We start from the raw sequence: 25,570 nt of genomic DNA on the forward strand, positions 1-25,570 counted from the left end.
TACATTAGTTTCAGGTGTACTTAAAACATAGTGATTCTACATATATATATACCTTACAATATGGTCACCGTGATACATCTGGTAACTATGTGTCACCATACAGAGTTATTAACGATATCGACTATATTTTCTGTGCTGTCCATTAACATCCCCATGACTTGTTTATAACTGGAAGTTTGTATCTCTTATTTCCCATCACCTTTTCCACCCATTCCCCTGGCAACCATCAATTCTCTATACTTGAGTCTGTTTTTGTTTGTTTTGTTTGCTCATTTGTTTTGTTATTTAGATTCCAGATATAAGTGAAATCATAAGGTATTTGTCTTTCTCTGACTTAGTTCACTTAGCATAATACCCTTTAGGTGCATCCATGGTGTTGCAAATGGCAAGATTTCATTCTTTTTTATTACTGAATAATATACCAACCTCATCTTTATCCATTCATCTATTGATAGACAACTAGGTTGCTTCCATTATAATGTTTTACTCCTAAACTAAACTGACTTAAATGGGAAGGGTTTTATTAATCCAAATAATTTGTCTTAGACATTATCATTGTATTTTAGAAAATCTAGTGAAATGAATTCAAAATTTTTTGTCAAAAAGTAGTACAAGTACATTTTAGAAAATATGGAAAATAAAATTACAGAAATGCATTTCAAAATTGTACCACCTGGAGATAATCTGTTAACTTTTTGGTGTATATACTTTGAAACTCTTATGTATATGTGCACGCATGCATGTATGTGCATACATATGTATGTACATACACAGATACGTACATACATATTTATCTATTCAACAAATATTTAAGCACCAGCACTGTTTTAAGGTGGCTATTTGGCACTGAACAGAAATATGAAAATCTCTGCCCTCACGATGCTTACATTAAGATCGGGGGAAGGATGGAGAGGAAAGGGTGACAACAATAAACCAAGTGTATGACATGTCAGAGGATGGTAAGAGCTATGAAAAAATAAAACGGGGAAAGGAATAAAGGAGTATAGCGGATCGTTACATATATGCACATCTGCTTTTAGAACGTTTTCTGTATATACGTATGTTCACTTGTGCCTTTTTCTTTTAAAAAAAGTTAAACAAATATCCTGAACATACAGTTTTCATATTTGTTTTATTAACAAATTGATGTGTTTTTTTTCACGTCATTAAATATTATTATGAACTATTTAAAGATTACACATATTCCATTTTATAGACTATGGTCCACTTTCTATACAACAACCAAGGTGATCTTTTAAAACCTTCAGCCACTATTGGTTTTAGCAAAAGCACAAACCTTTAACATGACCCATGACCCTGCAGGATTTGATGCTAACCTCCTGTGCAAGTGGATTTGTCCTTCTCCCCCGTCACTTACCATGCTCCGGCCACACAGACCTCTGCTTGGTCTCCTTCCTGTCTTGGAGTCCTCAGGCATACATGAGGAGAGAGTAAATAGGGATATAGAAGGTTATAGTTATATCCCAGTTGTTGAGAAAGGATTTTAAGACTTAGAGAAGAACTTAACCAATTTGTTATATATTATACACATTTTGGTTCCCAGTACCCTATTCTTCTTTAACTTTTTATTACAAAAATTTTCAAACTTACAGAAAAGCTGAAGAAATGATACAATGAACAACCATATACTCTCAACCTAGATTCAATAACTAATGTTTTGCAGTATTTTTTATTCTATAATAAAATATTTTTTGATTGAACCATTTAAAAGTGTGTTGTACACATCTTGACACCTCACCCCTAACCTCCATGTGTTCAAGGGAAGTCATTTTCTTGGCTGTTAAAGATATGAGAAAATTGTGTTTATTTCATAAAACAAAAAACTACATATAAGATTTTTTAAAGCAGTAAATATTCACTCTAATATTGATAAATATTTGATTTTACAGTTATGGAAAAGAGATATAAACATACGGAAAAAATCTTTCTACAGAACACTGTTTATACTAGAAAGGTTATTAATGGTAACTAAGCATACGGAAAACTCTTCTGCCTCTTATATTGAAAGGCATACATTTGCTACCATGTTTTGGGTACTTAGTATGTCTTAGGCATTTTATCTTAACACAGTCTCATATGTTAGGTATGCTATTATCATACAGGTAATAAAACTTGTTGGGTAAAATTCTTGTACCAGATCTCGAAGTTGTAGCACTGGTAATCTGTGGAGCCAACATTCAGATCCAGAGCACTCTTAATTGCAAAGTCCCATGTTCTTCACCACCATACTATCTTGCCTATAAAAATCGACCTTTGGGATCCCATTTTACACCTAGGAAATAAATTTGATTATGGTTCATCTAGGAAAATAAATGAGCTTTCCAAGAAAATTCTGAAAAAGAATTATGTGGGGTGAAGTGCCTTCTTACCAGGTAATAAAATATATAAGACTACCCTATTTAAAACACATTAAATACTGGCACAGAAGACATTTTAGCAGAGAGGAGAAAAGAGCTTGAAAATACTCCTAAAGTGCAAGAGAAATTTGTTCTTTGATAAAGGGACATTTTTAATCATTAAGGAAAAGAGATGATTTTATGTATGACATTAGGTGGTTTGATATCTCACCCAATACAAAAAAAGATAAATTGTGTGTCTCACATGTTCACCTACACAAAGAAACAATGATAGGTTAAGCTTTCTAAATTAGGAACAAAATGTAAATTAAGACTAAATGTGCCTCACTTCCCCACTCCTTGAGTTTGATGTATGTGGGGGATGGAGTAGATCAAAGAAAAATTTCTCTTGGCTTTTGAGGGTATCAGACTAGAAAAGTACACAGAAGCACCCTATGTCAGTGAGCATTGGGGGCCGGTAGACATGACAACAGACTACACCCAAGTGTGAGAGGATACAGTTTCCCATGGTCATCCCTCCCATCCCCGGCTCCCGGCAGCCCTAGGCAGTCTGAATCAAAGATCAAATTACATTATAAAAAAGAATATTCGTTTACACACCCTAGTTTGTGACTGTACAATTTATACCTGTTATTAAGCATGACAAAACAGTAAAGGGAAAGATTAGTAAATACGACTTTATTGCATGGAAGAAATACTCTAAACGAAGTTTAATCAGAGGTCAAACTTCGGGAGATTATCTTTCTTAAATCTTTAACCAACCCTATAAAGCAAATTCTATTTTCTTCTTACTGGAGGAAACAGATTTTGAAGACTTCAGCAGATAATAGAAGTCTTGCCAAGAGTCACAAACTTCCTTGTAACTTTTTCTACTACTTTAAAAAGGGTCTCAAAATTCATTTGAAAAGGTTATTATTTAAAACAAAAGACAGAGTTTGACTCTGTCAGTTTCATCAACTGAAAATGGAGATAATCTCTATCCTTCTTTTAGAAGATCATTTGTGTGAAAGTACTAAATAGATTAGAATCAGTAATATTTTTTATCCGTAGCCTGCTTTCTTCATACAATAAATTCAGATGTTTAAAACTTTTTAAACCTCATCTATAAAGTACAAACTTTAAGTAACAGTTTTGTCAACTTTTTAGAGTCTTTAATTTAACTTTCAATTTCAGTGCAGTATCGTTACTTAAATTGAGAAAATATGTCTGACAAAATCTTATGTTTAAAATATTTTTACCACTAACTATATTGTTAGCAGCATCCTTTCAAGACTACTAAAATAAATGAACAAAAACCTCTTCATAAGGCTATGCATTCTGTTTGCTTTTTTTTTTTTAATACATAAACTTACCTATTTTTCCCTCTGTTTAGGAACACCATCTTCAGCGGGCTATTTCAGCACAGCAGGTGTATGGCGAGAAGAGGGATAATATGGTTATACCAGTCCCAGAGGCAGAAAGTAATATTGCTTACTATGAGTCTATATATCCTGGGGAGTTTAAGATGCCAAAGCAGCTCATTCACATACAGCGTAAGTACCTACTCTTTTAATAATTATATTTTCTATGTTATATAACTCGACAAGTTTTTATCTATTCAAAGCTATTTTCAGTACCCATTTCAGTGAAATAAGATTTATTAGAGCTCATTTTCAACTATTAAAGTTGCATTTGAGGTTTCTGCCTGACCAAAAAAAAAAAGTGTTTTTCATCTTAGATTTTTAGTTTCATCTTAACATGGGATCTTATGTTACTTTAGACAAATAGGATAAAGACTGGACCTCAGATATAGAAATAGTTTTCTTACTGTTCAGATATAATAATGATAATAATAATAATAGCCTTAAAGAACTTCTTAATGTTAGTCAGGAGTCAGCAAATTTTCTATAAAGGATCAGGTAGTAAATATTTTAAACTTTGTGGGTCATTTGTATCATTTATCACAACTACTTGACCCTGCTATTATAAGGCAGAATTGGCCGTAAACAATAAATAAGCAAAAGGACATGACCATGTTCCCATAAAACTTGTAGAAAAATGGCAACCCAGTATTGGCCCCTGGGCCATGTTTGCCAACCCCCAATAGCTGTTTCTACTATTTTTTTTTAAATAAGTATTCTAATGGGTAAATTGTTTCACTCAATAATGATAGGTTCTTCATTAGAAATGATCTTTTGATAGCAATCACGTTTGATGATGAACAGCTAAGAGCTTGTAGATCTAAGAGTATACATACTCTATACTTTATTCACTCAAGTAGTTGACAACTTAAAAACATAGTTGAAAAGTTACTAGGAAAAATTGCTACAGCTTTCATTTTGTTATTTTTTTGACCTTTATTATCAAGAGGTTTTTCTAGGGGCCTTTCTAAACTTTTTTCAGGACAATATAAATCTATTTTGTTCTCTTTGTTCTTTCTAAGGACATAGAGAAACTAGTTTTAACTAGTTTCTAACTCATTAACTACTTTTCTAACTCACTTAACTTTTTCTCCATGTTCCAGTTTTTGTCCTGGATTTTAAATATTTATTTTACTGGTTCTTAAATATGAAAACTAAAAGTAAACATAGTGGCCATATTGGTTTTTATCAGTACTATGTTAGTATTGGGTATTTTTTACTGGTGATAGTTTTCATCTTCAATTTGCACCTAGCCATACCGATTTCCTTTAGAAAAAAAAAAAATCCAGTTTACTACAGGTTACTTTGAAGTGAACCAATTAAGTGGTGTGTATTTTCTTGCCAATCATATGTTTAATTACATATAAGACACAGATACAGATTCTAAACAAATTTGATCAATATTAGCACCTAAAAGTAAGTTCTCTGGAAAATAATGTCAATGTGAAAGTTATAGATCTAATCTTCATATATTAACTAGAGCCACATTGTATTCCATAGTCACAGACTATATTATCTTACAAATGCATGCTTTTAGGTTAAAGCAAGATTGAATAAGATAAAATTATATTAGTAGATTTGTAATATCATTACTATCAGAAAAAAATTTGCATGTTTTACAAATAGACTGCTTATTGATAACCCAAATCCATAAAACACATTGTACTGGTAACTAGTGGAATAAATTGTGGTCAGAAAAGTCAAAAGTTAATATATTTAAAAAGGAATTGACTTATCTGACATTGTAATCAAATAATAATAATAAAATGGCAGCATAATTGTAGCTTATTTGGAAAGAAAAATTTTAATCAATACATATTTGAAATATGTTGTCTTTGGAAAGCAGAGCCAGCTAAATTAGTGTTAGCATTCACTAAATTTCTTTTAATATTTTGTTTTGAATAATTATACATTCACAGGATATATGTAGTCTTACATAATTACCACCGTGCTCAAGGTACTGAATTTACCATCACCACAAGATTCTGTCTTGTTACTCCTTTATAGTCAAATCCATCCCTAGCCCTGCAACCACTAATCTGATCTCCATCTCTATAATTATTTTAGTTCATGAATGTAACCTAAATGGAGTCATGTACTTTGTATCTTTTTTGAGATTGGCTTTTTTTTCACTTAGCATATTATTCTTGAGGTTCATCCAAGTTGTTTTATGTATCAGTAGTTATTCCCTCTTATTGCTGAGATGTATTCCATAATATATATGTAAAACAGTTTGTTTAACCACTTACCCACTGAAAGACATTTGGGTGGTTTCTAGTTTTTGACTATTACAGATAAAGCTGCTATGAACATTCATGAACAAGTTTTTGTGTGAATATGTGTTTATTTCTCTGGGATAAATACCTATGAGTGTGGTTGCTAGGTCACTCATTTTTAGTTTGACAAGAACTTATACAATATATTCCAAAGTACTGTATGTACCATTTTACATGATCACCAACAATGTATATATGATCCAGTTCTCCTGTGTCATTGCTCACATTTGAGGTTATTGCTATTTTTATTTTACCTATGCTAATAAGTATGTAGTGATATCTCGTTGTACTTTTAAGTTGTATTTCTCTAAATGGCTAATATGTTAAACATCTTTTTGCGTTTATATATATATATATCCTCTTTAATGAAATGATTGTGTGTGTCTTTTGCCCATTTTTTAATTGGTTTGTTTGTATAATGTTGTGTTTTGAGGATTTTGTTTTGTTTATACATTCTAGAAAGAAAGTCTTTGTCATATATGTGATTTGAAATATCTTCTCCAAGTATGTAATTTGTCTTCTCATCCTCCTAATAGGGTCTTTCACAGAGTAAGTTTTTAGTTTCGATGATATCCAGTTTATTAGTTTTCCTCTTATAAATCAGGATTTTGGTATTGACTCTTTTTTGCCTTGTCCTGGGTCCCAAAGATTTTCTCCTATGTTCTGTTGTAGAAGTTTTACATTTTACATTTAAGTGTATGATCAATTTTGAATGTGAGGTTTAGTTCAAGATATTTTTTTGTGCGTGTTTTGGTTTGTTTTGGTTTGGTTTGGTTCGGTTTTGTTCAGTCTGGTTCGGTTTTTTGCTTCTGGATATCCAATTGCTCCAGTATTCTTTATTGAAAAAAAACTGTCCTTTTTCCATTGAGTTGCTTTTGCTTTTTGACCAAAAATTAATTAGGCATAATAATGCGAATCTGTTCTTGGGTTCTATATTTTACTCCATTAATCTCTGTGTTTATCCCAAGACAGTATTTCTGGCTTGATTACTGCAGCTATATATAATAATCCTTAACATCAGGGAGAGTGCTTCCTTATTTTTGTTTTTCTAAATTGTTTTGGGCATTCTAGAGCCTTTGTATATAAATACTACGATAAACTCATCTCTGTCTACAAAGAAACTTGCTGAGATTTTAATAGGAATTACATTAAACCTTTGATCCTTTTAGGAAGAGTGGACACCGTTACTGCGTTGAGGCTGCCAGACCGTGACCGTGTAGACTCCCACCATTTAGATCTCCTCCAGTTTCTTTCATTGACACTTCATGATTTTCACAATACAAATACTGTACATGTTTTTTTAGATTTATACCTGAGTGTTTTATTTTCTTTAGAATAATTAAAAATAGTACAGTCGAATTGTGTGTTTGTCTTATGTCCTGTGGCCTTAACTAAAATTACTAGTTCTAGGAGATGCTTGCAGTTTTTTGGGGATTTTCTACTTGGAAAATCATGTGCAGTCTGCAAATAGAAACAGTTGTAATTTTTTCCTTTTTTAAATCTATATATTTTTAATACTTTATTATTATAGCGACTAGAACTTCAGTACGATATTATAAGAAGAGCAGTGAAAGCAGAAATCCTTGCCTTGTTCCTGATCCTAAACAAAAGAATTCAGTCTTTCACCATTAAGTATTACATTACCGTAGGATTTTTTGTAGTTGCTTTTTATGAGATTGAGGAGATTTCCCTCTGTTCCTAGTGTACCGAAAGTTTTTATTATGAAAGGTTTTGTCAAAGGTTTTTTCTTCATCAATTGATAGCTTTATGTGATTTTTCTTTTTTAGCCTGTAGGTACGATAGGTTACATTGGTTGATTTTCAAATATTGAACCAGCCTTGTAGGAATAAATCCTACTAGGCTATGGTATGTTATTTTCTCATACATCATAGGGTGGGATTTGCTGAAATTTTATTGAGTTTTGCATCTTGAGTTCATGAGAGATGTTGGTTGGTAGTCATCTTTTTTTTATTCTTTCTTTTCCAGTTTTGTGTCAGTAATACTGACCTCATTACACAGGTTGGGAACTGTTTCCTCTTAGTCTGTTTTCTGGAAGAGGATGTATAAATTGATGTTAATTCTTTAAAACTTGCTATTGGCTTTTAATATACTACAATAAATACCAAAAAAAGCTAATTATAGTGTAAATTTCTCCAAAGTTAACATTGAATCTTGACTGCTAGGCAGTCTAGTAAATTGCCTATGAAGGAAGGGTACATGACCTCGAGTTATATGTATGGATTGGTTCATTTCAGTCCCCCTCATTTCTGTTTTGTAAAGCTCTTAAAACAGTTCCTTGGAGTTTTTAAGATGATAATTAGTGTGCCCTAAAAAAGCAGTGACCAAACATGTTAGAATTACTGCACATTACTCCCATCCCTACCCTCAGAATCCCAGTGCATATTACTGTGTTTATAGTCTCGGGACATCCTGCAGTTAAGAAAAAAAGTTTATTTTAAATCACCATTTTCCAAATGTATTCATTAGATGTTATCTGTTAACATTTCACTGACATTAGTTGGGAACATCTCAGTTCTATTCTTGTCTTCAACTAGCTTAGGAAAGAGATCTTAATTTTTATTCTAGTCAGATCTCTGAAGGAAGAAACCGCCGTTAAAACCATTATCCCCTTCTTTAGCTCCCGATGGTAGGTGCCTTCTAAGCTACGTCACTGAGTGCTGCTCAACATTTTCTGATACAAAAGGTCTTAATGTTTCCATTTTGATTGGTGATCTGGAAAGCTTCTAGATTATACAGCTGGGACTTCTTTTTTTCCTATTTAAGCTGGAAGAAAAGACAAAACAGTCTGACCAGAATAGACAGGAACAATTCTCTCTTCCCCTTCCCTTTGCACTTGAATTTCAAAGCTCTACTGTTAATTCTCAAAGGAAACCTTTTTTAAAAGAACAGTCTTGATATGTATTTATATACGTATGTATGTGTATAGATATGGATATATGCGTTTCTAGTTCTGTCCACTGGAAGGGCCAAGCAGCAAAAATATTCAATAGCACATCTAGTCCTATTCTCTAATCCATTCTCCACTAAATGGGACCAAGAATCTGTGGAGAAATTGCTGATTCCAGGCAGGGGGCAGGGCAGGTACAAAATGAACTTGGAACATCTTGTAATGCCAGAAATTAAACATTCTAAAAAATAATAGGAGCCTTTCTCAGGGACACAGGAGTTTCCACCGGCTAATTCTGTGACAGTTTAAAACAATGGAATAATTGAGTACAGTAATCAAATATAGACCATTGAAAAAGTAGGAATTTGTGAGTCCATACTGATGATAAAGAAGTAAATGGTAAAGAAGTCTAGTCCCAAGCTTTTACAATAGAACACCAGGAGCTGAATGGTACAATGTGAAGAGAATGTTGGAATTGGGAAATTATCTTTGCAATTACCATCATCAAGATTGGGTCACACAAGAATCATCAATGTTTGCCCACGATAAGAGGAAATTTTGATGAGGCGCGGGGTATTTGCATGGTCTAAGCTCTCCCCACAAATGGCTTGTTAGTTCAAGGATGGAAAAAAATAAGGTGGAGTAATCAGGCAATTTCTTGACTGGTGAACAAAACTAATCATCACTTAAGAGAAATAGATAAACATTGTGTGTATGTGTATAGATATGGATATATGCCTCTAGATGTGATATACTAAGGAAAACTAAGAAAGTTGAGTATGCAGTATGCCAGCTAACAGTACACAATCTAATCACAAAAAATCAGACAGACACAAAGTTAGGAATGTGACGATGATAACAACAACAGCAGCAACAATAATAAAGTCCTGGAAAGAGGGATATTTAAAAAAAAAAATTAATGTCTTAAAAGACAAAAGGTATGGAAACGTTCCAGATTAAATTGGCTAAAGAAACAACAATGAAAGTAATACCTGATCCTAGACTGGTCCTGTGCTTAAGTGGGGAAATGTTATGAATTCTTAAATAAGCTGAGAAATTGGAATATAGGCAGGAGATTAAATTGTACTAGTGTAAATTTACGAAGTTAGTGACCGTACTATGATTATCCAAAAGAATATTTATTCTTAGGAAATACACGCTAAAGTATTTAACAGTAAAGAGCCATCTGAATGTAATTTACCCTCCGATGGCTCAAAATTGTGTGTGTGTAGAAACAGTATACACATGCAAATGATAAAACATTAAAATTTTAACAGTGGGCGAATCTAGGTAAAGGATATGTAGGTGTTCCTTGTGCTGCTTTTATTTTCCAACTTTTGTAAGTTTGAACTTCAAATAAAAAATATTTTTTAAAAATAGATCCTTACAATGGGAAAATATATTTGCAAGCAACGCCTCTGATAAGGGCCTAGTATCCAAAATATACAAAGAACTCATACAACTCTTAACAACAGAAAAACAAACAATTCAATCAAAAAATGGGTGGAGGACCTGAACAGACACTTCTCCCTAGAGGATATACAAATGGCCAACAAATATATGAAAAGATGCTCAACTTTACTAGCTATTAGGGAAATGCAAATCAAAGCCACAGTGAAATACCACCACCTTACATCTGTTAGAATAGCTATAATCAACAGGACAAGTAATAACAAATGTTGAAGAGGATGCAGAGAAAAAGGAACCCTCATACACTGCTGGTGGGTACAGCCACTATGGAAAACAGTATAGAGGTTTCTCAAAAAAACTAAGAATTGATCTACCATATGATCCAGCAATCCCTCTACTGGGTATTTACCCCAAAGACTTGAAAACCCATATCTGATGTTCATAGCAGCATTATTCACAGTGGCCAAGACATGGAAGCAATTGAAGTATCCTACGGTAGATAATTGGCTAAAGAAGCTGTGGTACATATATACAATGGAATATTAGTCAGCCATAAAAAGAGGTGAAATACTGCTATTTGCAACAACATGGATGGACCTGGAGATAATCATGCTAAGCAAAATAAGATGGACTGAAAAAGTAGAAATCACGTATTATCACTTATATGTGGGATATAAACATAAAAGCAACAAATGAACAAGACAAACAGAAACTCACGGACCCGGACAATGGACTAGTGGTTACCAGAGGGTAGGGAACAGGGGAGGAAGGGGTAGGTAGATGGGGTAAAGGGGGTCAAAAATAGGGGTGTATGGGGAGGGTGAAGTGGGTAAAGGGATCAAATATATGGTAACTGAAGGAAACTGGACTTTGGGTTGTAAACACAATAGAATATAGAGATGTCAAATTATAATGTTTACCTGAAAATTATATAATTGTATTAAACAATATTATCCCCAATAAACTTAATTTAAAAAAAGTAGATCCTTAGAGAATTTACTTTTTTTATTACCTTTTGGAATAGATGTATCCTGTCTTTATGCCTTCATTATGAAAGATACATTTTCTCCTTCCCTTTGCCTGTCTGCCTCCCCATCCCACTACAACATACATTCTTAATCCCCCATTATTCTTCTGGTACTACTTTCTGACAGATAAAATCTATAGCATGAACCACAGAGCTATATCTACAAAGGATTTCAGATCTGTGATTTCAGATCTGTCAAATCTGGGATCCCTTATTCACTCTCCCCAAGTACATTCTAAAAGTGACTCCAGGCTCTGTCACTTTTAAATATAAAGAAGTTCAAGAATGTCCTGACCTAGCTAGCCAGTAATAGGTTTGTCTTCTTAGGTCTAAGGCAAAGGCAACAAATAACCTACTATCCCATAGTAAATATCACTATTATGCCAGTTTTTTCTGCTGCTCGAATTTATTCCAGGAGTTTTGCAAGTAGATATGATCAGTCATTGAGAGTTAGTGCTTGAGTTGAAACCTGTTTACCATTCCTGATCTGAGAAATTTCTGCTCAGCCTTGGATGATGTGCTTTCTTTTCAATCAGTGGTTGTGTTCTGTTTCTAATCCACATTTTGTACCGTTTCATGTACCCAAATATTATTTCACAATTCGCTTCTTGTATTTTTAAAATACTCTTGTGAGTTATGGACATACCCACCATATACACTTAGTCGGAGCCATAATATGGCATTTGTTACATAGATATTTATATACATTTCATTTCTATCACCGGACTCTTGAGTCTGAGGGCAAGTACTGTGTTTTTTACCACTCTAAAAATTATCTAGTGAGTTTATATGTATCATTGTGTTCTTTTACTAAAATTTTTTTCTATAGCATTTTCTCCATCTGTGCATTATACTGTATTTTGTTTAACCATACACATGTCTGTGTTTATCCCCATCAAATATTTGTAAAGGGGTCAGATTCTACAGGATTATTTAACAATTATTGGCTAGCTAGGTCTCATTTTAATTGGCAGAACTTAATTAGAAGAGACAACCCATTTCCCTGTTTCTCTTCATACTCTGTTTTCTACTTTGAACACACTCATTAACATGGCCCAGAAAATTTGAAGATACTCCTATTTCTAGGACCATGATAAACAAGTTAGGTCTTTATCAGCTGTCACTGAGCTGTCGGAATTGCAGGTTTGGCTGAAGCTAAGTTATAGTTCAATCATTCCCTGTGGTCTTTTTGGTCAAATGAAATCTTAAAGTGAGTTTTTTTATGTTAGCTTTTTTCTAGGGCTTTAATATTTTATATATGAATAAGAATTGTCTCTCCTTATGTTGAAAGATCCTAGATATGTTTGTACCAACTAAAAGAATAGATCTTGCAGAGGCAAGAACAGTCTGATTCTCAGGTACTTGTTAACTTCAGTGGGAAACACACTGTGCTCCGTAGGATAGGAATTTTACTTTCCAGTATTGATTCTGTTCCTTGATATGTTTGTTGGACATGGCTTGTCATTGATGATATAATGTATGCCAGAAGTATGTCAAATATATTTCAATAATGCAAATGTAAGGTGGTATTAGGTGAGCTTCTTTAGCTTTTATGAATAATTAAGCTTTGTAAATGTGATTTGAACTAAAGAAAAGTAATTTTTATAGTGGAAGATACGAAAGTGATATAAAAATGTGACCCTAAAAGTATATAAAATATTATCCTTAAGAAGGCAGAACATTGCTAGTAGGTCCCTATCAGTTTATGTTTCTGGATTATCTGATCACTACTCTTGAATAGAACTCTCAATGATGATGAAAATATTCTGTGATCTATACTGTCTGGTACAGCACTAGCCACTAACCACATGTTGCTTTTTAATACTTGAATTGTGGCAAATGTGACCAAGTTACTGAATTTGTAATTTAATTACTTAAATTTAATTAGCCACATATGGCTAGTGGTTACCCTAATGAACCACACAAATATGCATTATCTTGGTTAGAGACATAAAAACAAGTGTTTTTAATCCAACAGTCTAGTTTTTTTGTTTGTTTGTTTTGTTTTTTCATCTATTTCGAGATTTCCAAAAGTTCTGTTTGCATAGGTAAAGGGAAATTAGAGGTTCAAACTACCAGATATAAAACAAGTAAGTCATAGGGATGTGGTGCATAGCATAAGGAACATGGTCAATCATATCATGATAGTGTTGTACTCTGTCAGACGGTTGTTGGACTTCCCATGGTGACCACTTCTTTAGGTGTATAAATGGTGACTACTGTGATAAAACTAACACAATCTTGTGTTAGCTATATTTTAATTGAAATCTTTTTAAAATCTACAAAATAGGACTTAAGTATTCTAGAAACAATTTTATTTAAAGACCTTATTATATTATGGCAAACCATATGAAATTGCTAATATTGTATCAAGTTTTGAACTATGAAACTTTCATATAGTTCAATGCAATACATTAATAAGCTCTTTATGTTCTTAATAATGAACTTCTGGTTTATTTGCTTTGGAAATGGGATCACATCAGTTGTCTTTTATCACTTATATCCATATTAACATTAAAAGTGATCTCCTTTCTTAAACTTCAGATGTGGGAAGCATATCTGTAAGCTTAGATTGTATGTCTGAAAACAAAATTCAAAGAAATCTTTTTATTCCTTCAGAAAGTTTAGGTCTTATTTTTATCCAGACATCTGTGAGAGGTTTTTGTCGATGGATTCACACAGTAAATGATTGTTTATGGTTTCTTCTGTCAGCTTTTAGTTTGGATGCTGAACAGCCTGATTATGATTTGGATTCTGAAGATGAAATATTCGTGAATAAACTGAAAAAGAAAATGGACATCTGCCCATTGCAATTTGAAGAGATGATTGACCGTCTAGAAAAAGGCAGTGGTCAGCAGGTACAACTTAATTATGTATATATAATAAGTGTGTGTGTATTTATATAAATATCCACAGTTATGTGGAAAAAGTAGAATGTTAAGGAGGGGTAAGTGAGCAGGCTATAGCACTAACAAGAATGAGGCTATATTCTATCTCAGCCAACTATAACATAATAATCCCGAGCAATATGTTTACATTTATCTGTGCCTCAGTTTTCTCATTTATAAAATAGAGATGATAAATATCCTATGATATTTGTGAAAATTAAATAAAATAATGTATATAAAGCATCTAGCTCAATGACATGTGCAAGATATTCAACATGTTTGCTGTTGTGCTTTCTGTTATTTTGATTGTTTTCATTTAAATTTAGAAGTACTTTTAAATCTTATATATGTATTATATGAAAATGACATCGTAATTTTACATTTAGCCAGTCAGTCTGCAGGAAGCCAAACTACTACTAAAAGAAGACGATGAATTAATTAGAGAAGTTTATGAATACTGGATTAAAAAGAGAAAAAATTGTCGCGGGCCATCTCTTATCCCATCAGTAAAACAAGAGAAGCGAGATGGTTCCAGCACAAATGATCCTTATGTGGCTTTCAGAAGACGTACTGAAAAAATGCAGACTCGTAAAGTAAGTGAATATGGGAGATTTTTTGGGGGGAATTTTTTTTTTTTGATGTAGTTTCTTACATCCTAGTTATGAATACCTCAGTATCTGAAGGCTGTGTTTTAATTTGTTTAAGTAGACTTTCGATATAAGATAATTTAAAATATCAATGTAAAATGAATCAACCTTAAGATTCATTACGGAGCAGTTGATATATTTTAATGTTAATCCATTTAAAATCATATACAGAATTGATTTCCTGGCAATCCGTGCCTCCTTTCACTGTTTTTAAATTCTCTTCCCTTCAAATATACACATTTATATATATTAATGGCTGTTATGTCCAACTCTTGTAGCCTCTAGGTACAAATGTTTATTGACATTAAACAAGCAACTTTATATTTGCAGAATCGTAAAAATGACGAGGCCTCTTATGAAAAAATGCTTAAGCTGCGTCGAGATCTAAGTCGGGCTGTTACTATTCTAGAGATGATAAAAAGAAGAGAAAAGAGTAAAAGGGAGCTATTGCACTTAACACTGGAAATTATGGAAAAGAGGTAATGTATATTTTACTAGCATTAGGAAACATGGTACCAGCAGCATTTTGGATCTTGAGTTGATTTATTTTCTAAGCAATCATCTGTGACTCCATAATCTTCTTTTAATAATTAGAGATTATTTAAATGTGTGGTTGATATACTTTAAAATTTTACATGTGTTCTTCTCTTTGTTTTCAAGTGACTGAATTCAGTAAACTACAATATGCCAGATATTTCCATTTTTAAATCTTGTTTTTCTAACACTTATGTGAGTTTGTGCAGGGCATCAGTTTTTATTTTGCTCACTAGATGGTACTGATTTTTTAAAAAGCATAAAGGAGGGGGGAAAGTTCATAATCTTAACACTCTAATAATCATTCATCAGGGTACACAAGAAAACTTCCCAACTTCTTAGTCCCTATCCCTAAAGAAAACAACTATTAAATTTCTTGTGATTCAGTTCTGAAAAATTAGTTTTACAGCACAGACAATTCAAATTAGCAGAAAGTTCCTCAGCACCATTTTAGGCATTAATTTCAACATCTCCACCCAATCTCTCGCCAAAATTGTTAAGTGAAAATTCAAACCTTTGCTTTTTTTCCCACCATCATCTATTTCTGGTGGCAAGATAAAGCTATAAGCCAAAAAGTAAAAGGAAGAAACCAAAGGAATTGTGTAATCTTTAATTTTAATAAGCTTTCAGCTAATTAGTCAAAGTTTAACTATAATTTTGCCAAGTCTAATCAGTGTGTATAATTATATCTCTGTTACTAATAGTCCTGAGGTTAACTATTTACAGAACTAATTTTTTAAATTTTCTTTTTTATAATTCCAGGTATAATTTGGGTGACTACAATGGAGAGATTATGTCTGAGGTTATGGCACAGAGACAGCCAGTGAAACCTACTTATGCCATCCCCATCATCCCTATTACTAATAGCAGTCAATTTAAACATCAGGAACCAATGGATGTGAAGGAGTTTAAAGTTAATAAGGTGATAAAAGTTTTGTGATAATAGTAGCTGATAATCGAGTGGCATTTTATTATTAGAATCAAAGTGAAAAAAAAATACATAAGAAATATGCTGCAAAGCCAGATTTTTATTCAAAACTCGCTTGTCAGTACATCACTAGGGCTTATAAGTAATAATTCTTTGTAATTAACTTTTCCCAAAAACCATAATGCCATACTGCATAAAACTTGACAGAAATATTTATCATGTTTACATAACCGGATCTTGCCATGATCTTTTCCTCCTAACAAATACCATTTTTGCCTATAATCTTTCGTACTTTTTTCCTACGCATCAAAGTCATACTTCTAGCCTCTGCCATCGCTGCTTATACATATTTCTGACGTGCCCTATGTTCATCAGCTCAATCACTCATGCCCTCTGTATTTTACCCTTCATTTCTCTAGTTTAATGATTTCATAACTTTATCCTCTAAAACTGCTCAGAATTAATTCACCACTCCAGAATGCCTTCATTGTTCAACTAGTAGTAAATCCTCACTATTTATTTTCATAACACCTGAGTATTATGGCTTTATTTTCTATGTTACTAGTAATCTGATGTCTGCTTTGCGTATATGTAAAATTGTTTTCAGTATTATTTTCTCTGTATTGATTTATTAATTCTTTAAAATAAGAACTAGATAGCCCCCTCCACCTTTTTAAAATTCTCTCCTGTATTTTCATGGAAATGTAAGAAAAAGACAGGAGATAGCAGTAAATATTAACTGCAGTTACAGGGTTTCAGAAGCTAGAGAACTAACATTCTTTTCCTTTACTTAAATTGAAACAAAATAACTTATGAGATTATGTTTAGGCTGTAGGAGCGTATTCCTGTTTTCACAGAGACCAACCGACCTCTAACACTTTACAGTATAAGACATGAGTCTATCTCTTACAAGTATGAATGCTTTCATTATAGCAGTAAACTTTTTAAAACTTCTCTAAAACTGCAGGTTTGTTGAACATGGTTTCCTAGTGTTTGATTAACTCATGACTTTATTGCAGCAAGATAAAGCTGATCTTATCCGACCTAAACGTAAATATGAAAAGAAGCCCAAAGTCTTACCATCATCTGCTGCTGCCCCACCTCAACAGACAAGTCCTGCTGCGCTGCCGGTCTTTAATGCTAAAGATTTAAACCAGTATGACTTTCCCAGTTCTGACGAAGAGCCTCTCTCCCAGGTAAATATAAAAATCTCTCTGTGACTATAGGGCAGGGATGTAGAAAGTCATGTTTTGACTCATTTCATTTTATTTAAAGGTTTTGTCTGGCTCTTCGGAAGCTGAGGAAGAAAATGATCCCGATGGTCCCTTTGCTTTCCGTAGGAAAGCAGGCTGTCAGTACTATGCTGTAAGTTTCAGACTCTCTTTAAATAACAAACTGTTTACCTTTAACTGAAAATAAAATAATTTGAATTTTTTTTCTTATTAAGCCTCACTTAGACCAAACTGGCAACTGGCCTTGGACTAGTCCTAAAGATGGAGGATTAGGGGATGTGCGATATAGATACTGCTTAACTACCCTTACCGTACCCCAAAGGTGTATTGGATTTGCACGAAGACGGGTTGGGCGCGGTGGAAGGTAAGGTGTTTTCTGTATTGCAAGCATGGGAATATTTTACACAGTAGGGTAATCAAATCTAAAATCTAAAGTGAGGTAATCCTTCTAAAGAGCTCATTTGTTGTCATTTGCTATTCTATACTGATTTTTTGACTGAAATACTTTGCTCCCTGGTTCTTATACAACCATAGCTTTTAATGCATAGCTAATGGGTCCCTAATGGATCTGATTTTCTTCTCAAGTTTGAAAACCTCAGATATCTATCCTAACAGAATTCTGACAGAAAGTACCACACAAAGGCAGGTGTAAATCATGATTGTATAAATTGTTTTAAGAAACTACAAAAAGTTGTTTCAGGAGTTCTGGGAGATATTAAAAAAAGGATTAAATAGGCTAAGAAATGTCATTCGTAGTATACTGAGTTAACTCATCAGTGAAAAGCCTCTAAAAATCCACATGACCTGATCTTGACATCTCAGTTTGTCACGATCTGCTTGCTCTTCTGCCTTTGTTTAAACCTGATAGAACTACTTCATACTCCCAAGTGCCTTTGTATGGGGGGAGGGAAGGAATTGCAGAATGCATAAAAGCAAAGAAAAAGAAAGCTTTCATGTAAAATGTGGAAAAAATTAAAAGGCAAAATAGATAATATTGAGGTGCTTTTAGAAAGAAACCTAAGGGTATGATTTATGACATATTACTTGGCTTATGCATATGTTTGTCTCATTTTTGAATCTTAGTTGCAGTTTTCATCACTTTTAAGCATTAGTTTAGAATTATCCAGACATTAAAATACATTTTATTTAGCACTTTTCCCCCACATCGTTGTATTAACATCAATAGTAGTGAAAATTCTCTATGTTGGCTATATTTTATTCTGTACTAGCATTAGTCAGCATTAGCATTTTAAGATGGAGTCATAAAAATATATCCTCCCGAATTATGGATCTCAAATATTTTGTCAATTAGAAATTTTGACAGTATAACATATCCCAAAGATCATATACCTTTTACTGCTTTTCTCCTACCTTGCCCATCCTACCCCTACAACACACACACACACACACACACACACAGTTTTTCCTTAAATAGAGAACAGACATATTAGCAACATTTTTTAAAGTGTTCTGGTACTTTGTGATAGATGTGAAAATCTTTGGTTAAAAGTAATTTGAAAATTACTTTCATATGTTATCCGTAACTTACACTGGTAGACCAACCCAAAGACCTGTTAGAAGACTCTTGCTGTTGTAAAATATTTCCCTTATTCTTTGAGGTGGATTACTCTTCTTTAATCATATTATTATAACATAAAGAAAGAACCTCTATTAGATAGTGAGATTTTAGCCTATACGGCCAGTTACGGAAATAATGAAATCTATAGCTTTTGAATATTCAGTATGAGCTGGCTTTTTGGAGTTGGGGGACAAAGAAGAACCTTTTTAATGTAATTTTTGAATAACTATTTTACATGCGTGTTTCCTGCCTTATTTTTAAACAGGGTCTTACTGGACAGAGCTCACTCAGAGTATGACAGTGCGTTTCGCCATCTGGATTTGGAAATGCTTTCCTCACCACAACATTCTCCCGTCAATCAGTTTGCCAATACCTCAGAAACAAATACCTCGGACAAACCCTTCTCTAAAGACCTCAGTCAGATACTAGTCAATATCAAATCATGTAGATGGCGGCATTTTAGGCCTCGGACACCACCCCTACATGACAGTGACAATGATGAACTCTCCTGTAGAAAATTGTATAGGAGTATAAATCGAACAGGAACAGCACAACCTGGGACCCAGACATGCAGTACCTCTACACAAAGTAAAAGTAGCAGTGGTTCAGCACACTTTGGTATGTTTATTTGTTATGATGTACTTTTCTGTAGAAATTCACGTTCATCAATTTTTTGAATATGTAGTTTATTGTATTTACGGCTAAAAGTTCTTTTATCTCAAAATAGTTTAAAAAAGAAGAAAGACCTATGCTTAAGTATTTATTTGAATCCTGTTTGTATATGTGTCTTCATTTAAATATATCTACATACGAAGGTGGTTTATTACTGTTTAATATATAACATTTGTTTCCTGGATGCACTGAGAACGACAAAATTCAGCAATTAGGTTTTCAAAACAATATGAAAAGAAAATGGACCACAAATTATCACTGTTTTATGCTCGGACATGTCTCTGGTCTTTTACTTAGACTGCTTAAAAGTAGACTGGCAAGGCTTATCTGCTGTCACAGTAATTCAGAATAATTTATAAGAGAGAAACTAATTTTTTACAGAACAATATTTAAGTTAAAGGATTATTTTAATTTTGGAAACATTTTTAGATAATGTCTACTTTAGCATATGGCTTCTTTGTAAATGTATCTAAAATAAATGCTGTCTACTAAAAATATTTCTAAAATTTTAGATTTTATTTTAAAGCATCAATCTGTTATCTGAAGCATGGAAATTATAGAAATTCACTGTTAAAATTATGTTACTACAGAATTTTGTAAAGATAATTTAAATTTAGATTTTGAAAGGACTATAAAGATATTTATTCTATTCCTTAAACATGTAAGGCTACAGTAAAACCTTCTAATAAATATTAAAATGTGCTTTTTTAAAAAGACCTCCAGAAAAGATTTCATGAACTAACTTATTTTGTGGTTAGGAAAAAAGTATTTCTGTGAAGTGGAAGTCTTAGTTTATAAGAAAAATAATTACATTTTAGATATCAACTGGAAAATAATCTAAATTATCTGAGGCCTAACAGGTTATTTATAATCCCATTAATTTCCATCTCTCTGCTTTTATAGTTTTAATCAAAATGAAAAACTTTTAAATATGAAGGAGGATTTATTTATAGTGAATGTAGAGATTTTAAAAGTATAAACTTGTAATGCGTTTTCCCTGATAAAGATTTTTAAGCTATATAAAATTCTTTGAGACTTGTAGAAAATTGGCACATTCTCCTCCTTTTAAAACAGAGAATTGGAATTGTATAACCATCATAAGGATCTTGTAATGATCTTTTTTTATGTAAATTGTTTTGCTATTCAACTTAAGCATTAATATTGTAAAATTTACTTAATTTGTGTTGGCCAAAGAATATTAAAAGGGAAACATTGAATAGTAATATTACCAAAAGTTTAGCTGATGAAAAAAAATCTTTAATAACTTTCTTGTACATCATTTCCTTCCCATATGTGTGTGTGTGTGTGAAACAGCTTTTAAAAAATGGGTTTATCAATTTTTTTTTGTTACACCTGTTTTAAATGTTCCCTTAAATTTTACTGGAGCTTCCTATATACTCAGAGAATAGATGCCTAGAGTTTGCTATAAAGTAGAGCTTTATTCTTTTAGATTTATAAATATTCCAGAAACCTAAAGCTTTTGTCTTTATGCTCTATAAAGTGTATCACAGTGGAATTTTATCACGTGCATTTAAGTGAATTCAATTACATACCTCTGGAGAAAAACAAAAAGTTAAAACTTAGCAATTCAGATGTTATACAGGATTCTAAATACAGTTCCACTAAAGGAATGTTTGCCAGCGTGGACCCCAGTGGGAGCAGAAGTGGTCCCTTGCTCCCCTGTAGCAGAGCCTGCATTGCCACTTTAGTCATATGAAGCAGTTCGCTTTGGGCAGTGTAATTATAATTTTAAAGATTTTTTTTTTTCCTAGAGCATGGCCCACTAACACTACTTCATCCGGTACTCAACCACAGAAACTCTGAACTAGTCTGATATCAGCATCGAAATGGGCTGTGTTGGGTTTATTGAAAGAGATGGGTCTACATCATGGTACACTCTGAAGGAAATTTTAAAGCTTAATTTTTCCTATACTGACTTTAGAACTTACCTCTTATGAGAGATATGAGTCAGTTGATAAACTTGCCTGCTGCTTATTTAAGCCAAATACGTGTTTTGATTTTGTCATTTTTGCTTATTCTGTCATTGCTTAAATATTAATATTTAAATGTGTGCTGCGGCATAATGATGCCTTCTCGACTGGTTTTTTCTAAATAATCATCCAAAAGGATCTATTTATTCTCATTTTCAAATAGAAAATTCTAAATGAGGATATCAAGAGCCCATAATTTTAAGTGAAGGGAATGAGCTTTAACACACCAATTTTTGTAGCCTCTTTTTCAGCTGTTTAGGATCTTTTTTGCTTGCTTCCCAGTCTTGGCCATTTTGCATAGTTATGTGGCCAGATGAGTAGCCTGGTCAGTCAGGTGCTGTCGTGCTTGTCCCTCTGGATACTGCTATACAACAGAATGACACCATGTTGAGGAACTCAATGAGACTTGCTATATGTGTATTTAGAATTTCCAGGACTAGATTTTAGGACTCAACATATTCCAAGACTTAGGATAAATTGTGCATTTTTCATAATCTTTAGTTAATATGTCATGCGAACAGTTTCAAATCCAGTATTATATATTTTTTTAATTTATAAAAACACCTTTGAAAATTTAGTGTTTGTTCAGTGACTAAGTATCATTTGCATGTGTTTGAGTTTAGGGGATATCAGATGTCAGAATTAATTTTTTTTTTTTTTATAATTAGGACTCTAATTCAGAAAGACTGAAAACAGAAAAGTGATTTTAAAACCACCTTTATATGTTTAGTATTTGAATTCCTAGTTCCCGGTAAAATTTCATCAGCATGTAACTCATTTTTCTAAGCTCATACACCTGTACTAAAGACTCATTGTACTTCATAAGTGAATAGGAAGTATGTAGCTAGAATGTTATGTTCTAAGTCTCAATATCTGTAGCTTACTTAGTGCAATTTACTTCAGTTTGTAAAGTGTATTTAATCTTACTGTAGAAAAAGAACTCTAGGTTTGAGCACTGAATATTTTCATTGTTGGATTTTATAAGTCTGCAGGACCTTAATGTGTTTCAAAATTCAGAATTACATCCTCAGCAGACTCTGGAGTAGCGCCTGTAGTGAAATACATTAATGGTTCTATAGTTTCACAGTGAAGTGCAAGAATAGTCACATGACGTAGAATATTTGACCACAAATAATCTTATGTTCTGGTCATTTGCAGCCAAATGAATTGAGGTTTGGTCATGTTTTGCCATCAAATGAATTACCAAACTTCTCTTTTCAGATTGGATTTCTGGATGGCTGATTAAAACTATCAGTTCACGCTTACTGATTAGGATCATACTTTAATACTGTCTGGAGCCATTTCATTTTATATATATTTAAATTACCCCTTTTCCTTTATTAAAATAATTCCCTGCCTCTGTGCTGCTCAAAAAATTTCTAATTGAGGGATGTCTCTTAAGTTAGGTCATTGGGTTTGTTAGGGTTTTTGTTTGCTTGCTTGCTTTTTAAGAAATATACATTTTGGTAATCTAGAATCCGTCGTCTCGAACTGAATTTTAAAATTATTTTTCCCTAAGTACCTGTCACCCTCCCCACCTGTACTTCTTTGGTCATCTCAGCTACAGGAAAGTGACCTAAAGGGCCTGAGGTACCGGCTGTTCCAGGTGCTGGTGTACTGCATGACAGTTTCCATGTATGAGAAGTGAACTCCTAAAATCCTAGATTATTTCATCTAAACTCCTACCCCAGAGAACCATAACAAGCAACCAAACAGTAGTTTCTGACCTCTGCCTAGACACCTCTAGTGAGGGTACATTCAACAGCTTTCTCAATCCGATGATTCTACCACTGAGCATCTTGTTTAGATGTTTGTCCATATAATGAACAAAAGCTGCTTCCTTAAATTTAAATCCGCTGGTTCCTATTTTGTCTTTGGAAGCAGACAGGATAGGTTTTCTTGATCTCCAACATCATCATAGTGTCCTTCAAATATTTAAAGTCCTGCCATGCTCCTTCCCTAGTCTCAGTTTTTAATCAATCATGTACCTCACACAACTTCTCTGCTGCTTAGAGTCATGTTTATTAGGTGCCATGTCTATGAAAGTTTTTCAAAGCACTTTATTCACATTGTTGGTGCATAAGTTTTATTATCTTTTGTAGATAATGGTAAATCTAAAAGAAACTTTTGTCTATTTTGCTTAAAATCTCATTGATTTCAAGGTGATTTTTTTCCCTTTCCACTAGTAAACATCTTTGTGACCTCGCATGAAAGTTTCATCCTTATAATAAAAAATAAACATCTTTGTGACCTCGCATCAAAGTTTCATCCCTATAATAAAAAATAAAATCCTTTTATTTTTTTCTAAGAAGAAATATAAAATCTTAGAATCTCATGGTGAAAAAGGACTACAATGATCACCTGTTTTAGATGAACATACTGAGTGCCAGCATTTCCAGCTTGTATGTTGCTCTGTATGTTTCTTCTAGATCATTTATCAAAAACATCCAGGGAAAATTTTATAACTAGACTAAATAGTGAAATTCACAAGACCTTTTAGAGACCAAGGATTAAAATGTTGATTTAAATGGGGCAAAACTATTTGGAACTTTTATTCAAATTGATTTCCAAATTATTGTTGCTAGTTATTTTTTTTTTTATAATACAAACACAAGCAAAGTTCCATAAAAGAATATTTCCATTCATATAAATGGAGTTTTCTATTTATGTCTTCAGTGAATGCTAAATTATTGTTTTCCTAGATCTGTTAAGATCTGCCCTTCTTGAAATGATTCTTTTTAAAATTTTTTACTGAGCATCTCCTACTAGTAAATTCAAGACTTAGGCAACTCACTCAAGCTTAGGAAATTAAAGTGTAAATCTCAGAAACATATTAGCAAAACTATCTATTAAATTAAGGATCTTTAGGTTTAAACAGTTGCTTTTTATGGATTTTTTTAAACATAAATATTGCATTAATTATAAACATTTTTTCAGGGCAGCATGAAATTTTATAGATTTTCCTCAAGTTCTGATTCAACACATTTCTGCTCTATAGAAATGATGCAAGTGAAAGAAAGTTACTTTTACATCGGTAATTAAGAATTATTCTATTATCAGTAAAGGTCTTCCTGTAGAAATCAGATCTGAGAATTTTAAACATAGTAGGAAAAGAAACTCATCAAAGGACAGATACCGACTAAACAGATTTGTAATGCAAAATTTAAAAAATCAATGGAATTTTCCCAACAAGAAATTTTTTGCTCTTGTAGCCCAAAAACTTAGTTCAACTTAAGTATAAAAGCCTGTGTTGATATAGTAACTTCTGAGTTTTTCATAAACATTGGTTCACAATTTTCTGATCCATTCAAAATATGAAAGAATTCCTACCTAAACATCTGTAGTTCGATAGGGTAGAAGTTGTATCCTGGTAGATAAAGATTCTTCATGAATTATAAGTGAAAATTATAAAACTCGGAGTGATATTATAACAAAATTGCCAAAATGCAGTTAAAGACAAAAACAAATTAGGTGGCAGTATTTTGAAAATATTAAACTTACGGTTGAGAAAATTTGCATGATTTATAGATTCCCTGGTATCCAGGGATGCATGATAACCCTTTTTCTTTTTTCTTTTTTTTTTCTTTTTTTTCTTTTTTTTTTTTTGGTTTTGAAATAATTCTTACCCAAACATCACAGGCTTCTTAAAGAAGCCTATAAGGTCAGATGTTGTGATTGTATGTGCTTTTTTTTTTTTTAA

At 32.8% G+C, this 25,570-nt stretch overlaps 1 protein-coding gene across 5 annotated transcripts in view; it reads left to right on the plus strand.

Moving 5' to 3' along the window:
- Positions 1-25,570, plus strand: part of EPC1 (enhancer of polycomb homolog 1) — an 89,739-nt gene that overhangs the window by 58,578 nt on the left and 5,591 nt on the right. For all 5 annotated transcript variants that reach the window (XR_004953129.1, XM_016160104.2, XM_016160105.2 and 2 more), the window contains exons 2-10: positions 3,751-3,910; positions 14,112-14,257; positions 14,674-14,880; positions 15,265-15,413; positions 16,231-16,390; positions 17,416-17,592; positions 17,672-17,761; positions 17,844-17,992; positions 19,473-19,825. Coding sequence is in view for 4 of the 5 variants with exons in the window: in XM_016160104.2 (XP_016015590.1) it covers positions 3,751-3,910; positions 14,112-14,257; positions 14,674-14,880; positions 15,265-15,413; positions 16,231-16,390; positions 17,416-17,592; positions 17,672-17,761; positions 17,844-17,992; positions 19,473-19,825 (1,591 nt within the window). In the remaining variant the exon portion in view is untranslated. The remainder of the gene's footprint in view (positions 1-3,750; positions 3,911-14,111; positions 14,258-14,673; positions 14,881-15,264; positions 15,414-16,230; positions 16,391-17,415; positions 17,593-17,671; positions 17,762-17,843; positions 17,993-19,472; positions 19,826-25,570) is intronic.

This window comes from Rousettus aegyptiacus, unplaced genomic scaffold (assembly GCF_014176215.1).
Source record: "Rousettus aegyptiacus isolate mRouAeg1 unplaced genomic scaffold, mRouAeg1.p scaffold_m13_p_10, whole genome shotgun sequence".
Lineage (NCBI taxonomy): Eukaryota > Metazoa > Chordata > Mammalia > Chiroptera > Pteropodidae > Rousettus > Rousettus aegyptiacus.